The sequence below is a fragment of the Cordyceps fumosorosea genome, assembly GCF_001636725.1.
Source record: "Cordyceps fumosorosea ARSEF 2679 chromosome Unknown scaffold_7, whole genome shotgun sequence".
In the NCBI taxonomy this organism is placed as follows: domain Eukaryota; kingdom Fungi; phylum Ascomycota; class Sordariomycetes; order Hypocreales; family Cordycipitaceae; genus Cordyceps; species Cordyceps fumosorosea.
This window is the reverse complement of record NW_017387307.1, coordinates 1064481-1080085: the sequence shown is the minus strand read 5'-3', so window position 1 is coordinate 1080085 and position 15605 is coordinate 1064481. Positions and strand designations below refer to the sequence as shown.

General features: G+C 54.8%; 5 protein-coding genes across 5 annotated transcripts; 3 read left to right on the top strand and 2 right to left on the bottom strand.

Annotated features, from left to right (window-relative positions):
* Positions 1–940: 940 nt before the first annotated feature.
* Positions 941–2138, top strand: ISF_03853 (oxidoreductase, short-chain dehydrogenase/reductase family; the record flags this gene model as incomplete). Its single annotated transcript, XM_018847459.1, has 5 exons — positions 941–965; positions 1057–1286; positions 1386–1605; positions 1686–1744; positions 1986–2138. 5 exons carry the CDS (start codon positions 941–943, stop codon positions 2136–2138), a joined length of 687 nt encoding a protein of 228 aa, XP_018705666.1.
* Positions 2139–2324: 186 nt separating this feature from the next.
* ISF_03852 (Mediator complex, subunit Med6) lies at positions 2325–3423 on the bottom strand (the record flags this gene model as incomplete). The annotated part of the gene is made up of 2 exons (XM_018847458.1): positions 2325–2924; positions 2992–3423. 2 exons carry the CDS (start codon positions 3421–3423, stop codon positions 2325–2327), a joined length of 1032 nt encoding a protein of 343 aa, XP_018705665.1.
* Positions 3424–4051: 628 nt separating this feature from the next.
* Positions 4052–4723, bottom strand: ISF_03851 (Cupin, RmlC-type; the record flags this gene model as incomplete). Its single annotated transcript, XM_018847457.1, has 1 exon — positions 4052–4723. The coding sequence occupies one exon, from the start codon at positions 4721–4723 to the stop codon at positions 4052–4054; it is 672 nt and encodes a 223-aa protein (XP_018705664.1).
* Positions 4724–5368: 645 nt separating this feature from the next.
* On the top strand, positions 5369–7317 carry ISF_03850 (NADP-dependent oxidoreductase domain protein; the record flags this gene model as incomplete). Its single annotated transcript, XM_018847456.1, has 2 exons — positions 5369–5985; positions 6387–7317. 2 exons carry the CDS (start codon positions 5369–5371, stop codon positions 7315–7317), a joined length of 1548 nt encoding a protein of 515 aa, XP_018705663.1.
* Positions 7318–10416: 3099 nt separating this feature from the next.
* On the top strand, positions 10417–15591 carry ISF_03849 (hypothetical protein; the record flags this gene model as incomplete). The annotated part of the gene is made up of 1 exon (XM_018847455.1): positions 10417–15591. One exon carries the CDS (start codon positions 10417–10419, stop codon positions 15589–15591), a length of 5175 nt encoding a protein of 1724 aa, XP_018705662.1.
* Positions 15592–15605: the final 14 nt, after the last annotated feature.

Below are 15605 nucleotides of genomic sequence, written 5' to 3'. Positions count from 1 at the left end.
TAAAGACCGGAAAGGAGGTGGGGCGGGGGAGGGTTGCACGGGAGGTTGCATGAAATGGCATGGCTGATCATGTCTCGGGGGAGGGGGGTTAAGCATCGGATGAATACATATAGTTTTTTTTTTTTTTGCATTGTGTTTACATGTTACCTGCATGTATTGGCGTACATTTTAGGGGACTGGGATCCTCAATCAAACATTCGATAGACGTACGTTTAACCATTTTCCAATTCATCATAAGATAAGCCATCGAAGCCATCGCTCCGCGCCGGGGCAGCACACGATGCTACAGAGTATATCGAACAGTCTCATCTTTCTCTTGTCATTTTTTTTTCTTTTCTGCAAAAGGAAACTGGCATCTCGCGTGTCTCAGTCACACCTCAACATTGGCGTCGTGACCGACTCTCTGTCTCTTACCCGTCGTGCAACCCGTAACAAACATACTTGTTGTTAGTAGGACAGAGTTACGGCCGTGCGGGGGAGAAAAGGCACCGAGGCGGGGAGGCTCCGTGCTTCTCTTAGTGAGGGGGGTATATATGCTTTTCAGAGGGGAGGGTTGCATCATGCAGCCTTCTTTTTTCCCCTTCATCTGCCCGTAGGAATTCCCGAATATATGAAGACTCGCCTTTGATCGTCGTTCCTCGACGATTTACACGCACAAGCGGTTCTGGTCATCTCTCCTTTGTTGGGTTGAGCCGTACAAGACCCCCCTCCCTGCCCATTCAGACGGCGAGGCCTGGTTTTGCGGCGCCGAGAACCGAACTGGCTTAAAATAGGTAGTTCTGTTTGATCATCGTTCCGCCTCCTCCGAACAGCAAGTAGAGAGATCATCATTACGCTGTATCCCGGCGTGGCCTTTGTCACCGGTGCAGGCTCTGGTGAGTTGATTTGATTTGTGAGGGGGGGAGTGTGGCAATTTTTGAATCTTTTTTTTTTTTTTGAAATGTCTTCTCGATTTCTTTTTGAAAGTGAGGGTGAAGCACAATAAGTTGGGGCTCTTATATGATGCGGCAACTGAACGTGTCAACTCAACTACATAACTGGCCAACCCCTTTCCAGGAATCGGCAGGCAGACGGCCATCTCCTTTGCCGTCGAGGGCTGCACCAAGATCGCCATCACGGACAGCAGCAGCGAGGGGCTGACCGCCACCAAGCAGTCCATCGAGGCTGTCGCGCCGCACGCCAGTGTCCTTATTGTCCTGAGCGACGTGCGCCTTGAAAGTGACGTCGAAAGCGGCGTCGCGAGCGCCATCGAGCAGTTCGGACGGATCGACTACGCCGTCAACTGCGTAGGTACGAGAGAATGGCACTGACAGGTGGCGCGCGCGGTGGAAGGAGAGCGAGAGAGGGAGGGGTTGTGCGCGCTAACAAAACTCAACGGAGAGCAGGCATCTACGGCCCCGGAATGGCCTCGAGCGACGTCGACCCGTCCGACTTTTGACGACGTCATGGCTGTCAACGCCCGCGGCGTGTGGCTGTGCGGCCGGGCGCAGGCGCGCCAGATGAGGACGCAGGAGCCGCTGCCGACGCACGACGGGCGGCCGGGCGCGCGGGGCGCCATCGTCAACATCGCGAGCAGCCTCGGCATCTCCCCGATACCCGGCAAGAGTAAGCGCGACTGAAGAAAACGAAACGCAGTTGGCTGCTGCTGCCAATGCCGTGGGATCGAATGCTGACTGACATGTTAGCGCCCTATGCTGCCTCGAAAGCGGCCATGATTCAAATCACAAAGTCGGATGCCCTCGACGTAAGCCGCCATAATCACATACATATATTTCCAAGTTGCACGGTACATGGCATGGGCGGCTCCCGCTAACAATTTGGCTTTTTGGGCAGTGCTCACCACAGAACATCCGTGTCAATGCCGTCGCCCCGGGCATAACAGAGTAAGAGCACAGAAGCGCCTCCCTCCCTTCGCAACGCGCAAGCAAATCGATTTGTTTGTTGGCTGACCGGATGGGGGCGACAGCATGCCATTCACCGCACAGATCCCCCACGACGGCGACGCCGTGCGCGGCATGCCGATCCCGCGCAAGTGCTCGCCGCAGGAAAGTGCCGACGTCATCCTGTTCATCGTGAGCTCCAAGGCGTCCTTCCTGCAGGGCGCCATCATCTCTGCCGACGGCGGACACACCATCTAAGCCCTTGCTGAAAGCGTTTGCTCTGCGCGGTGGTTGAAAAATTGAAGAAGGGGGGTATCTTTAAGTACTTCGAGCAGCTATCCTGCAATTCATCCACCATGAAAATCCATAAACGCCCTTTTTTGTGCTGTGTAATCGTCCCGCCATACTCCCTTTTGGTCTGCTCGCCACACATCTTGCCTCTCATTATGCTGCCGTGGGTGTGCGCGAGCCAGTGCCGCCGAGCTTGCTCTTCTTGCGCTTCGGCTTGGGCATCGCGGACCGCGCCGCCTTGTCTCCTTTCGCTGCCGCCGAAGCCACTCCCCCATCCTTCTTGTCGTCCGCCTTTCCGCCGCGTACCGGCGGGCCCGTCATGGCGCTTATGCCCGCGGGGCCTAGCTGACCGGCAGCCACGGATCTGGGCGCCGTGACGGGCTTGCGGCCCGTCGAAGAAAGGTGAAAGTCGCCGGGCCGGCCGGTGATGGGGTTCTCGTCGATGTACTCGCCGCCGTATCGCATGTGTACCCAAAAAGCCTCCTCCGCCACGCGCTCCAGCGACTGCACTTCGAGGTTCGGCGGTGCGGTGGTTGATGTGCCCTTGTTGGCGCCGCCCCCCCCGCTGCTGCCGGTCGGTGTGGGCGTGGCCTCCTTGGATTCCTGTATGCGTGCCCGCGCCGCGTGCAGCGCGCCGGCGGGCCCGGAGGCCTGCGCGCGAGGTGGTTTGTAGTAGTGGCCGCCGGCCGGGCGCCAAGATCGAGCGGATTCGGCAGCCGGGAGGGCCTTGGAGATGGAGGAGGATATCGACATCTGCGCCGGTTTGATTTCTCGTTAGCATGTCGCAACGATGATGGGGAAGCGAGTCGGTATCACGTACGATGCGGGCCGCCAGAATATCCGCGAGCGTGGGCGCCATGTATATATTCTCATTGACGACGAAGTATGACGCGTGGATCGTGATCTCGTCGGCCTCTTGGAAGCGCTTCCGGCGTGTCTGCTTGCGGATGACCCAAACGCCAGTGCCCATGCCCGGCCCCGTCTCGGCGGGCTCCTCGCCGACGATGAACTCGAGGCCGGACATGGTCTTGAGGCGGCCCTCAAAGGCCTCGCGGGTCTGGATGAAGTGGTACATGGACATGTTGTTCATGGCCTGGCTCATGATGACGGCGTTGTTGGATGTGCGCTCGAAAAAGGGCGACTCGGCAAAGTAGAAGAGGATCGTGTTGGAGTGCAGGCCGCCCATCTGCTGGATAATCTGCGGCGAGTGCCATTGGATCTCGTCGAGCGGGGGGTCGTTGGGGTTGTCCATCATGGGCGAGGGGCGACGGGCGACTTGGTGGCCAGGTTGAGTCGGGTAGGAGAGAGGTTGAAGTTGAGGCGCGACGAGAGAGCGCGCGAGGAAGACCAAAGCTACTTGTGGTACAACCCCACCAGGGTTGAGATGAATGTGCCTGCACATGACTGCCGTTTACAATGAAGACTGTTATAAACCCAATCCGCAAAATATTAGTAAGTACTGAGAAACTTTACCTCAATTTTTTTTTTAGAAAAAAAAATCAACTAGAACAACCGGTATTTGCCCTCGTGCGATGGCTGAGCCCTGTTTAGCACATGCGCATTTCAGCTTGCTTACTTACATCCACTATCCCAGGAAGACAGGCAGATCCAAGGCATCAATCACTAGGTTGGTTGACGGAATTTTCGAATTTCTTTCTACAAATATTTGATCCAGCAACTAGTATTAGGTATTATGTAAAGCAAAACGCATCGCCTCAATATATCGGCGCTGATACACATGTTCGCACCGCGAAAGTGGCCGCGCTGGCCATCATGCCAATCTGTACGGTGCGGTACCTGCAGAAGTTGGACAGAAGTTTGAGCAGAAATTAAGTTGAGCGGAAGTCGCAGTTGAGCTAATCCAACACAAGAGTCCGACATTATTGCGTCTTCTTCTTCTCGCGGTAATACTCATCATAGGAGCCCTCATACCCCATCAGCAGGCCGAGGAACGCGGCAACGTACATGATGACCAGGTTCAGGACCAAGTTCAGCAGCTCCCACCTCGCGACCCTCAGCCCAGGCACCATCCTGAAGTGGTGAAAGAAGATGAGCAGCTGGCAGACGCTCGGCTCGATGCCCTCCCGGTGGCAGTCGGACAGGTAGCCCAGGATGTTGCGGAAGAAGCGCTCCTCGACGTGCGCGTGGCCCTTGTCAAAGTACACCTCGACCGCGAGCGGCGCCTCGGCGCTCCGGTCGCCCTCGAAGGAGTGCCAGGCGCGCGCCGGGAGGTAGAGCTTCTCGCCGGCCTTGAGCCGCACGTCGCGGTCCCAGAGGTGCCAGGTGCCGGCGCCGCGCGTGACGAGGAAGTGCTCGTCGGCGAAGAGGTGGTAGTGCGGCGGCGGGAAGAAGAGCGTGTCCTTGTCCTGCTCCTGCGCGGTGGCGTCGTGCTTCGGGAAGCTGTGCGTGCTGACGTAGAGGCCGCGGCGAAGCTCAAAGTGGACGTTGAAGGTGCGGTTCGCCGTGTCGGGCAGCGCGAGGTTCGGCTTGTCCCAATTGGCGCTCCTCGACGGTTGTCGGGCTCGGAGGAAGAAGAGGGGGGCGAGGACCATTTTGGCCAAGTGTCTTGATTCCGATTATGATGTTCGTTTTCGTAGCCAAGTTGTCTTGAGCAGATGGGGGTGCTGTTCATGGGAAGCTTCATAGCTGGTCAGCTTTCTGATGAGGGGTCCTGCATGTCTTGTGACCAATGAAAGTCTTGGACTAGCTGCTTCATTATTGCTGCTGATAATCACAATGTGGCCGGAAGCAGCGTAGATCAATCGACGAGGATGTTGTAGATGCAACGCAAAGGCTGTGAAAGTAACCAGACATAGTCTAGTAGCTGAATAGACATTCGCCTCTCAACTAGAAGGTGATACTGGAACAGCGCCAGGAACGATGGCTTCTTTGCATATCGGCCCAAACGATAACCGTTTCTTCTTTTCAGAAGAGAAATATTTAAAGAATTTTATTATTGAAATGAAGAAGCATGTGCTGCGATTTCCCACTATGATGCCTTGCAAGGTGCTGACTAACCAAGTAAACAGAAGTCCACTGGCCTGGCTGGCTCCAGATAGCGCTTCATTCTTCACCTTACGCCAACAGTAAGTCGACATCTGAAAAGCCGACCTGCGAGTATTCCATCGAATTACAAGCTTGCGAAAAACCAGCAACAAGATAGAGCAGTCTGTCTGCGCAATAAAACGGCCGAAGCGATGGATCTTCTCTCCACGATCCGAAAGACTGGCTCACGCGGAGGCGTCAACTTCAGCTGGGACGAAGTCGCCAACTCGTCCCGCCGCGAAAACTACCTTGGCCACAGCCTGAAGGCGCCCGTAGGCCGTTGGCAGCAGGGCAAGGACCTCAACTGGTACGCCAAGGCCGGTGCGAGCGCCGCCAACACCGAGGAGACGCAGGAGGAGCGCGAGGCTCGCGAGCGCAAGGAGGAGCTGCGCAAGATCAAGGAGGCAGAGGAGGATGCCCTGGCACGCGCTCTCGGACTGCCAGTAAAACAGAGGGATACAACGGGCGCGAACGCCATCGAAGTCACCGGCAAGAGGCAGGTTGGTCCAACTGCTGGACCGGATGAAGCTGGGGAGACTCATGGCGACGATCGCGAGAGACACGGCCGAGATAGATCACGACGACATCGCGATGGGGACAGACTGGAGCGGAACGCGCGTCATAGACGGCGAAGCCGGAGTGGAAGCCGCGATCGTGATAGAGAAGCGGGAGAGCGACGGCGGCATCCAAGTCGCTCTCGCGGGAAGGAGCACAGAGACCGCAGAGTACGAAGTCGTGAGAGGGAGGTGAGAGATGAGGGCCACGATAGGTACGGGAGGGGTGATAGACGCAGGAGGGACGAGAGGAGCGACAGGCAGGGGAGGGATCGAAGCCGGGAGCGTGGGGGACACAGACATCGCGATGACCGACCTAGACGCCGTAGTCGCTCTAGATCCCCTGAGCGCAGGCGGGATGATCGTGACAGAAGCCCGCGCCGGTGAATTCGGCCAGTCACGGAATTATTATTAAGATAAATTTATGATACCCTACATTTGCTGGATGACGATTCATTTGCTGGAGTTGAGCATGTGAGTGAGCACTCATACCCCCCCATTACATCAGCCGCCGTTTTGCCCGCTACCGTGATTGGCATAGCTAGACAAGCATCTATCAACCCCCATCATCGCCAAACCTAGAACTGACAACTAACTATCCGTGAGACCTGCCTAGGGCACATGGTTCGAGAAAAGTCAGCATGATGCGCCAGCCTGCAGCAATCATTTTTGGTGGAACGCGAATCGGTAACAGGGAGCTGTTCAAGCCCGAGACCAGCCTCGAATCGTTCCTGGGAGTCCTACGCGCACACAACGTCACAACTATCGACACGGCGCAGGCCTACGGGAATTCAGAAGCCACGCTGGGCCAAGTACGCGCCGGAGAAAGATTTACGCTGGATACGAAATGGAGCCCTCCCTCGTGGACAGAGACGACGCCGTGGGCCAGCCAGGCGCGCATCATCGAGACGGCTGACGAGAGCATCCAGAGGCTCGGCACGCCGGCGGGGACGTTCTACCTGCACAAGATGGACCCCCTCACCCCGCTCGCCGAGACGCTCGCCGGCGTCAACGAGGCTTACCGCCGCCGGCGCTTCCGCCGCCTCGGGCTGTCCGGCTTCCCGCCCGCCGCCGTCGCCGCCGCGCACGAGCACTGCATCACCCACGGCTACCCGCCGCCTGCCGTGTACCAGGGCGGCTACAACCCGCTGAGCCGGGACAAGGAGGCGACGCTGCTGCCGACGCTGCGCCGGCTGGGCGTGGCGTTTCACGCGTTCAGCCCGGCGGCGGGCGGCTTCCTCGGCAAGACGCCGGCGCAACAGGCGTCGACGACGTGCGCGCCGTACCTGCGCGAGGAGCGGTACGCGAGGGCGCTGGGGAGGTGGAACGAGCTGGCCGCGGCGGAGGGCGTCGGCGCGGCGGAGATGGCGTATAGGTGGATGGCTCACCACTCGGCGCTGGACGGCGCGCGGGGGGATGCGTTGGTGATTGGCGCGAGCAGCCCGGAGCAGCTGGAGGAGACGTTGACGGGGATTGCCAAGGGGCCGCTGAGTGAGGAGGCCTGCGCTGGTATTCAAGAGATTTGGGAAACTCTGAGGACGAGTTAGCCTGGTGGTTAGAGTAAATATGGCCATCTCTCATCATAAACACAATCAATTGATCATCACTTCTATCAAGAACCTCTCTCACCACACCATTCGCCCACCACATTTCCCGGCATCATTGCTCATCCGCAAACTCTAGTGCTTATCCAAAACTGACGCCCAAATGCTACTGACGCCGTTTCATGCAACTGTCAATGATTGCGGAAATCTCTAAACATTCTTCGTCTTGCATCTGCGGCGTAGATACTTGAATCGCACAGGTACACCAGCCAGGTTCGCAGGGTTGTCTAGACAAGAAGATCTCCTTGTTAGAGGTGGCATCGGTAGAAAGTAGGGCAAAAAATGAAAAAGAAGGATGACAAGACTTACATCTTGGGCCGACCTGGCCAGGCTTCAACTCGAATGGCTCAGTGGCATCTAGCTCGCTGACCTGCCCAACAGGAATTGAGCAAGCTGGATACTAGAGCGTTGAGTTGCATCAGCAACAGGGCTTCATACGTCTCGTCAACAGCAACCAACACTTGCATCCAGTAGATTCAGCAGCACAGTATACGCCGGCAGCGTATACTCATCGTGCTCCACGGCCGTGGACCTACCTACCGGACCGATGAATGCATCAATTTCGTGCGTGGTCCAAATTCGGTGCCAGGCCTCCGATATTTCCCTTCGCTTTTGGTTCAGCACCGACAGCCGCTTCAACGCATCGCAACCATCCAAGTCCGAGATGAGGTTCTGCAACCCAGGGACGGGATCCGGGGCTCACCACCAGCCTCGAGGACCTTGTTCGCCGTGTCATCCATCGCGAACATGGCAAAAGCGACCTGTAGAGCATCGGCACTAAGGTGAGGTAGGTTATATCAGTCAGTTGCATCAACTACATTTCTAATGCATCGTGTCAGTCCAGGGAGTTGATGGCCACTTACAATCTTCGAGGTGGACGGTTCCAGGAGCCCAGAACGAGTCATCATCAGTAAGAGGGCGTTTGTTGGCCGTCTTCATTTTCACAACGCTGCTCGGGATATGCGGCAAGCAATGTGAATTTTTGCACCATGAAAAACCTGGGGATGTGCATTTCATAAATACAGCATCCATGAAGACGGAAAGCCACAAGTTTCTTGACAAGTTCCGAGAGAGACGAAGACCAGAAACCCATGTTATGTCTGCGCCGGGAGCTCAGCCGCAAGGAGGCAGAATATCAATGGCTGTCCACAAGCCAATCATTCATTTGTATTCGAGGCATTTTGTGGCCATGTCTTTTTTGTCTCTCTCTGCGGTCTCGAGATGTGACCTGATGATGGAAAGCCGGCGCCAGCAATTGCCAGTCCTCACCATCACACTAATTATTTCGAAACCATACTAACTAACTAAAGAGTAAACGATTGCGGGGAGCCGGGGGGCTGGGGGCCGGGGAGCCGATGTGCCGCCTGGGCCTGAGGCTAGGGCTAAATTCGGAACTCATCGATCTTATCGTATTATTGCGGTTGTATGTATGTACAGAATATGCCACGGACAAGTTAGCCTGCTGTATCCTGCATACATCCAAATACTGTTTCCCGATCTACATAGCACCACGCGACACAGGGCCTGGAATATGACCAGTCGCGGGTGACATCTCTTCGTCCAGACGCCAACGTCTAGGTCGGCAGTTGCGTGACATGTTCGAAACTGCCAACTGCGCCCACGATGAGCGAGGAAACTCGCGGAATTTGGGACCCCGGACACGGGACCCCGCGGCTGACGGAGTTGCAGACGAACTAGTCTTGCTTCCTCCGGCTTCTGCATCCGTCTGGCCGTGTCAGTCACTTCGTTAAATCCAAGGGTATTTTAAGAAAGGTAATGTGGGCATACCTAACAATTATCTGCATAGCAGCCCGTACCTGGCCTGTTGTAACAGTCTTGCTTGAACTGCTGAGCGCTGCTTCCAGACGCGCAATACGATTCTGCCTGGCCGTAACACCACTGCATTTCTTTGTTGAGTTTGGTACACTCTCTTCTGGTCCAATCTAAGTCTGATGAAATGGTTGTGTCGGAGCATTTGCATCGTTGGCCTGTCATGGCGCGCGCCATTGAAGCAGAAAGAAGAAGCAAGGATACGGATTTCATGACGAATGAGACTCAAGTGCAGAAAATCAAACAGACAGGTGGAGAAGGAGGAGAGCTGTGGGATGAGAAACACAGGGTACGATGCCTACTTTATAGAGCACTTGCGCAACAGTCATTACGACATGCCACTTCTAATGTCTTACCAAGCGAGACACAGCGCCAAACATAGCGAGACAGGGCACACACAGCGAGAGCAATGATACTGTCGACGGAGACATGTCGTGCGCCGCAGCAGCTCCACGGGCGCTAATTGAGTGTGTCTTGAATCTTGCTGTAAGACGAACCGGCTCTTCATACGATGGCTTGGTTGTCAGTTGCTGTCATCGTGTATCCATCGCGTGGCCATAGTATGCGTGTCTATGTTATGTATGGTACATAAGTCTAATGAGGAGAAGGGGGGTTCTGGTCTTCACCGGTGAACCTAATCGTGTACTTTTTGACAACTTAATAACATATTAAACTTTTTTTTTTTTCAAAGGTAAACAGATATTATCCTTATGGTAGGTTTTTTTTTTTTTTTGGGATAGAAATACACCGAGTTTTGAAGCATCTTGCGGTATGCGTGACACAGTGGCAACCACGCTGTGCTATAGCGGGACCTACCGCTGGCTCAGGCTCAGCACTCTAACTTCTGACTATCTGACACACACGGCTGGACAAAGCGAGTCGGCGTTTGTCAACATCCACCCCTTCACGATCTACGGCGTCTCGGGCACAAGGCAAATCGCTGCTAGACTTTGCTTCAGCCCCAATTCCAATTGCTCGCATAATCAGTACGCCTCGCCACAACGCTTATCGTCAGCTCCTTCTCCGCCCGACGCCAGGGTCACGACGAATACTTCGCCACATCGAATCTACAAGAGCCCCTGCGTCATCACCAGGCTGCCTGTCCGCCCCCCGAACCCCCCGAATGCATTCGACACGTCACGAATCATGACCATATGAAGCACGCCTCTCTTTGCTTTTTGCTCTTTTCCTTGCATAACATAGCCTAGCGAAATGGATTATTCGAATTTACGAGCCGCTGCCCTCCGTAATGCCGAGGACGAGGAAGCCGTCACCGTCGACACCAGGGCCCTCATCGACAAGGTCCTGGCACGCTACTCTGGAGAATGGACGACGCTTCGAGAGTTGATACAGAACGCGGCGGACGCGCAGGCCACCGCCGTCACCATCACCTGGGAGACGCTGCCCTCGACAAGTGTCCCCATGCCCAACACGACCGACCGATCGGACCAGCTGAAACATGTCATCGCAAACCACACGCTGCGACGACTCGTCGTTAGCAACGATGGCCAGTCCTTTACTCCGAAAGACTGGGCTCGTCTGAAGCGAATCGCAGAGGGAAATCCCGACGAAACCAAGATCGGCGCCTTTGGCGTCGGCTTCTACAGCGTCTTTGCCGATTGCGAAGAGCCATTCGTCAGCTCTGGCAGCGAAGCAATGGCATTTTACTGGAAAGGAAACTCTCTCTTCACCAAAAAGTCCAAGCTTCCCGAGGAACAAACTAGCAACTCTACAACCTTCGTGCTCGACTATAGAAACACCACCACACCCATGCCAAACCTCTTGTCGGTTTGCCAGTTTCTGGCTACTAGCTTGACCTTTGTTGCGCTACAAAACATAGAATTCAAAATCGACGACTACACAATCCTTTCCCTCAAGAAAAAGACCTCTCCCGTTGTCGACCTGAGTCTACCTAGAGATCTTGTGCCCCAGACCAAGGAGGGCTTGATGAAGGTGGTTGGGGTGGGCAGAACAAGCACGCAAATCGACGCCTCGTTCATGAGCGTTATTGGCTGGAAACCGCAAAGCGCCAGTTCCAAGGCAGCAGAGACGTTCAGCACAAACGAGGCGTCTTCTTCCCTACGCAGCTTCTTTTCTCGTCTAACCGCAAAAACTCCTAACGCAAAGTCCAGAGCTGCTGCAGATGAAAACAAGGCGCAAAGTCTCATCTCTGAGGATGTCACTAAAGTCAAAACTTCGTCCATCTTTCTTCGCGCCACCTCAGCCAACGTGCAAACCAGTATTACTGCTTCCTTTGCCTCTGAACTGGAACGGGCCACCAAGAAACCCCCGCCAAGCAAAACGAGGCTGTCAATTTTGACAGCTTCCTTCGACGAAGCCGCTGCCTCCCAGGCCGCCTCGGTGCAGGATGGCACAGGCGATGCCACCGACGTTTTCGCTTCGGTCCTGCCCAACAAAAAGCCTGGCGGACGCATCTTCATTGGCTTTCCCACCATGCAGACTACGGGAGCCGGAATGCATTTATCCGCCCCATCTGTAATTCCTACGGTAGAGCGTGAAGCAATAGATTTGAATGCAAGATGGGTCCGAACTTGGAATGTTGAGCTTCTGCGAGCTGCTGGAATCATTACGAGACTTGCATTTGCCAATGAAATGGCCGACCTGCACAAAAAGGTCATGGGGAGCGCCGGCACAGGTGTCAAAGTTGACGACGAGGTTGTCTCGAAGTATTTGCCCGAAGCACTTCATATACTTGGCACATACACCTTTGCATATTCCACCCCAAGCCCCCAGGTCGGCCAGATCATGGAAGAAGCTTTCTGGACCTGCTTCAAGAAGGCTTCTATCGAAATGTATTCCACAAGAGGAGTGCTGCAAACGTCGGATGTCCGGCTTGGAATCGAGGAGCTCAGTGCTTTTGTCGATAGCATTCCAGTGGTACCAAAGCAACTGTCTGACGCCCCCTTCGTCAAGAAGCTGATTGATTTTGGTCTACTGAATCCAATCAATGTTGGAGATATAAAAAAGGAGCTCGAAGTCAAGGCCTTGAGCAAGGCGCAAGTTATCAGCTTAATCACCTGGCTGGGAAAGAAGACCGTGAGCGGGGAGCTGGATCCTGGTAGTCGCTCGGCTTTGCTCGACGTGGCTGTTGCCGCCATAGAGGAGGGCGGCAGTGGCGAAGTGATAGCACTGGGAAGCATCACCAACTACCATAGCCTGGCACGGATACCTGCCAATATGCCGATCCCGCCGACGACGATACCATTCTCATTTATTGTCAAGTCGACACCTTCCGAGCTGCAGGCCTTGGGATGGGAACCTCTAGAGATCGTCCCCTGGCTGAAATTTCTGATTGAAACCTCAAATAGCAGATCCGAGGAGGAGAGTCTTACCAAGTCTGCGAAATTCGCCGTCCAAGTCTTGGTCATATTATCCAAGAATTGGGATACACTGAGCAACGCGAGCCGCAACACCCTCACGACCTTGGTACAGAATAGGACCGTCATGCCAACAAAGCTGGGTATGAAGTACCCGGCAGAGTCCTTTTTTCCAACTGTCAAGTTGTTTGATGACCTACCCGTTATTCAGGGCTGCGAAAAAGTCAAAGAAAAGTTCCTGGTCGCCATTGGAGTCCGCAAAACACTTGATTTGGAGACAATATTCACCAGGCTGCTGAACACGCCAGAAAAGGGAGGGCTGCAGAAATGGAGCCACATGGAACTTATCAAATATCTCACCTCGGTTCAGGCGGACATTCCTTCTGCGGACATGAAGAAGCTCGAGCAATCAAAGATATGCCCCGCGGAAGCTGGGCCGAAGGGTATGGAGCCAACAAAGGGCACCGATGCTCTGTACAAAGTCTCGGAGCTATTCGAGCCGCAAGCAGCTCTACGGACCCTCAAACTCCCCATAATACAATGGCCAGGCCCTCCTGGAAGCTACCGCAGCAACAGCGCCGAGGCGTTGTTTTTGAAGAATTTGGGCTTGCGAACATATCCTTCCGTCCCCGAGCTTGTAGAAATGATGGCTTCCAAGGATGCAGCCCTTCGGGCGAATGCCATGGCCTACTTCATTACCAATCATCATATGAACATGTACGGCGCTTTTGATTTGGGCACCTGCCGCAAGGCAATCATTCCCTTAAAGGACAGCAGTGAGCTCGTCATGCCATCGGCCTGCTTCACGAATCCGGACGTCACAGTGCTTGGCTTTTCCGTGCTGAGACAAGATCTGCACGACCACGCCAACAAATTCGGTGTCGCGAGAGATCCCCCGATGCTCGAGTGTGTTAGTCGCCTCCTTGCGAGCCCACCGCAGGACCACCAATCGGCCGTGACCGTATTTGGGTACTTTGCATCCCGTCTCAGTGAGCTCGGTGACAAGAATGTCTTCAGAATTCGCAACGCTCCTATCGTGCCTATCTCACGCGCGAACAATAGTGTCATGAAAGAGAAGAGAGAAAGGAGCGTCACTTTCATCACACCCGGCCAAACATATTTAGGCAGCTCGCCAACATACGAGGCCATTTTCGATTTTGTGGACTTTGGCAATAATGCCAATGCATTCTTATTCAAGTGCGGTGCCAGAAATGAGCCAACAAAGATGGAGGTCGCAGAAATGGCAAGTAGCGAGCCAGCGCGGCTGCTTTCTGCACTTGGGAACATTGAGAAATATCTGAATCTTCTCAAGTCCCTGGCAGAGGAGAGCCACAACTTGCAGCGAAACAAGGCTCTTTGGGGAAAGATGCGGAGCTCCAAATTCTTGCCTGCTTACAGGGAAGCCGCAGTTCCGACGAAAGAGAATCTTATCGATCTCGAAGACGAGGTGGAGCCCGTGAAGGAGTATCAATTTGCCTCTGCTGGTCAAGTTGTCGTGGTCGATGATATTGTCAGTCACCGCCTATTCAAAGACCATCTTCTTTGTGCCCCCGAAGAGGACTTACTTGAGGACTTTTACATACAGCTTGGTGCTCACAAGCTGAGCTCAATGGTAGAGGAAGATCTTCGAATTGGTGGTCGCGCAACGAAGGATTCAATCAGCCAGCACCTGCGAAAGCATGTGATCGAAAGATCGAAGCTCTTCCTCCACGAATACACTCACTACCGACGAGATGTGATGAAGCACGATGCTAAGTGGCTGGACTCAAATCTGCTTGTCGAAGTGGTTCGCTCTGTTGCGCTTCGAAGAACCCTCAAGGGTCAGAGCCAGTCACACATCGAACGTCGCTCCGCCGCCGGCTCGTACACCAAAGGAGCATGGATTCTCTACGTCGCAGATGATTCGAAACCTGACATGTACCAAGTTGGACAAGCTCTTTGCCAAATGCTGCTGAACCGGCCGAATCAACATGCGTACCTCTTCTTTGAGCCATTTCTAACCCTCGATCTCTACGCTCTACGGGACAGAGGACACAACGTGGATCGAATTCTACGTGTCAAAGCAGCCGAAGCTCGAATGGCCGAAGAGGAGAAACGCAAAGCACTGGCGGAAGAGCAGAAGATCATGCGCGAGCGCGAGGTAAGTCAGGCGACGCGTAGCTTGATCCCGGAACCAGCGGCTGCTGAAGCAGCACCTGCCATCCCCAGCACCCCAGCTCAGGCAAAGACGACACTCCCTGGTGCTTGGTCATCTCCTGAAGACAATGCTCCTGAGCCAGCTAACACTGGCAAAAAGAGCAGGGGCTTGTTTTCCGATTTGACAAAGCGCCTGGGCTTCGATTCTCTTTCAGGGGACCAGCCACCCCCTTATTCCGGTCCAGAAACCCGAGAAAGGGAAACTGGCCTCAAAGAAAGCTCCAATGGTGGGCTGGATACTGGCAAGGTAACTAGCCCTGCGGTGGTGCAACAGAATCTCGCCAATGCAGTCAATGCCACGCGCGCGCATGACTCCAACACCCTCTTTTCCCAGCCCAAGGTAAATGAGGTCAAGGAGCAGGCCGCCTACTGCGACGCCGTCCCGGGCAGTGATCTCCAATACGTGAGCAACGCGCCCAATGGACTCAAGGTTTACACCGCGCGCCATCTGTCAGTCGACGCACAGCAGTTTCTAGCCGACCACCGTGACGCTGTTCACAGCTTCTCCTTTCTGCTGATAGACTTGGCCCAAGTGTATGGGCTGTCTTCGAAAGTGTTACATATCTACTATGACGAAAAGGGCAGTACGATTGCCTTCAACACGGGCGGCAGCATCTTCTGCAACCTACGCTTCTTCCTGCAGCTGCACGCCGCGCAAGTCGGTCCCCAGGAGGGCGGCGCAGCCTGGGCGGACGCGGCGACCTGGTGGTGGGTTGTGATTGCGCACGAGCTGGCTCACAATCTGGTCGAGCCGCACAATGCGAGCCACAGCTTCTATACAGAGGCGTTTATCCAGCAGTACATGAGCCGCATGCTCACAAAGATTTCACAGCGGGCGCGAGGGGCTCAATAGGGAACTCGCAGGCT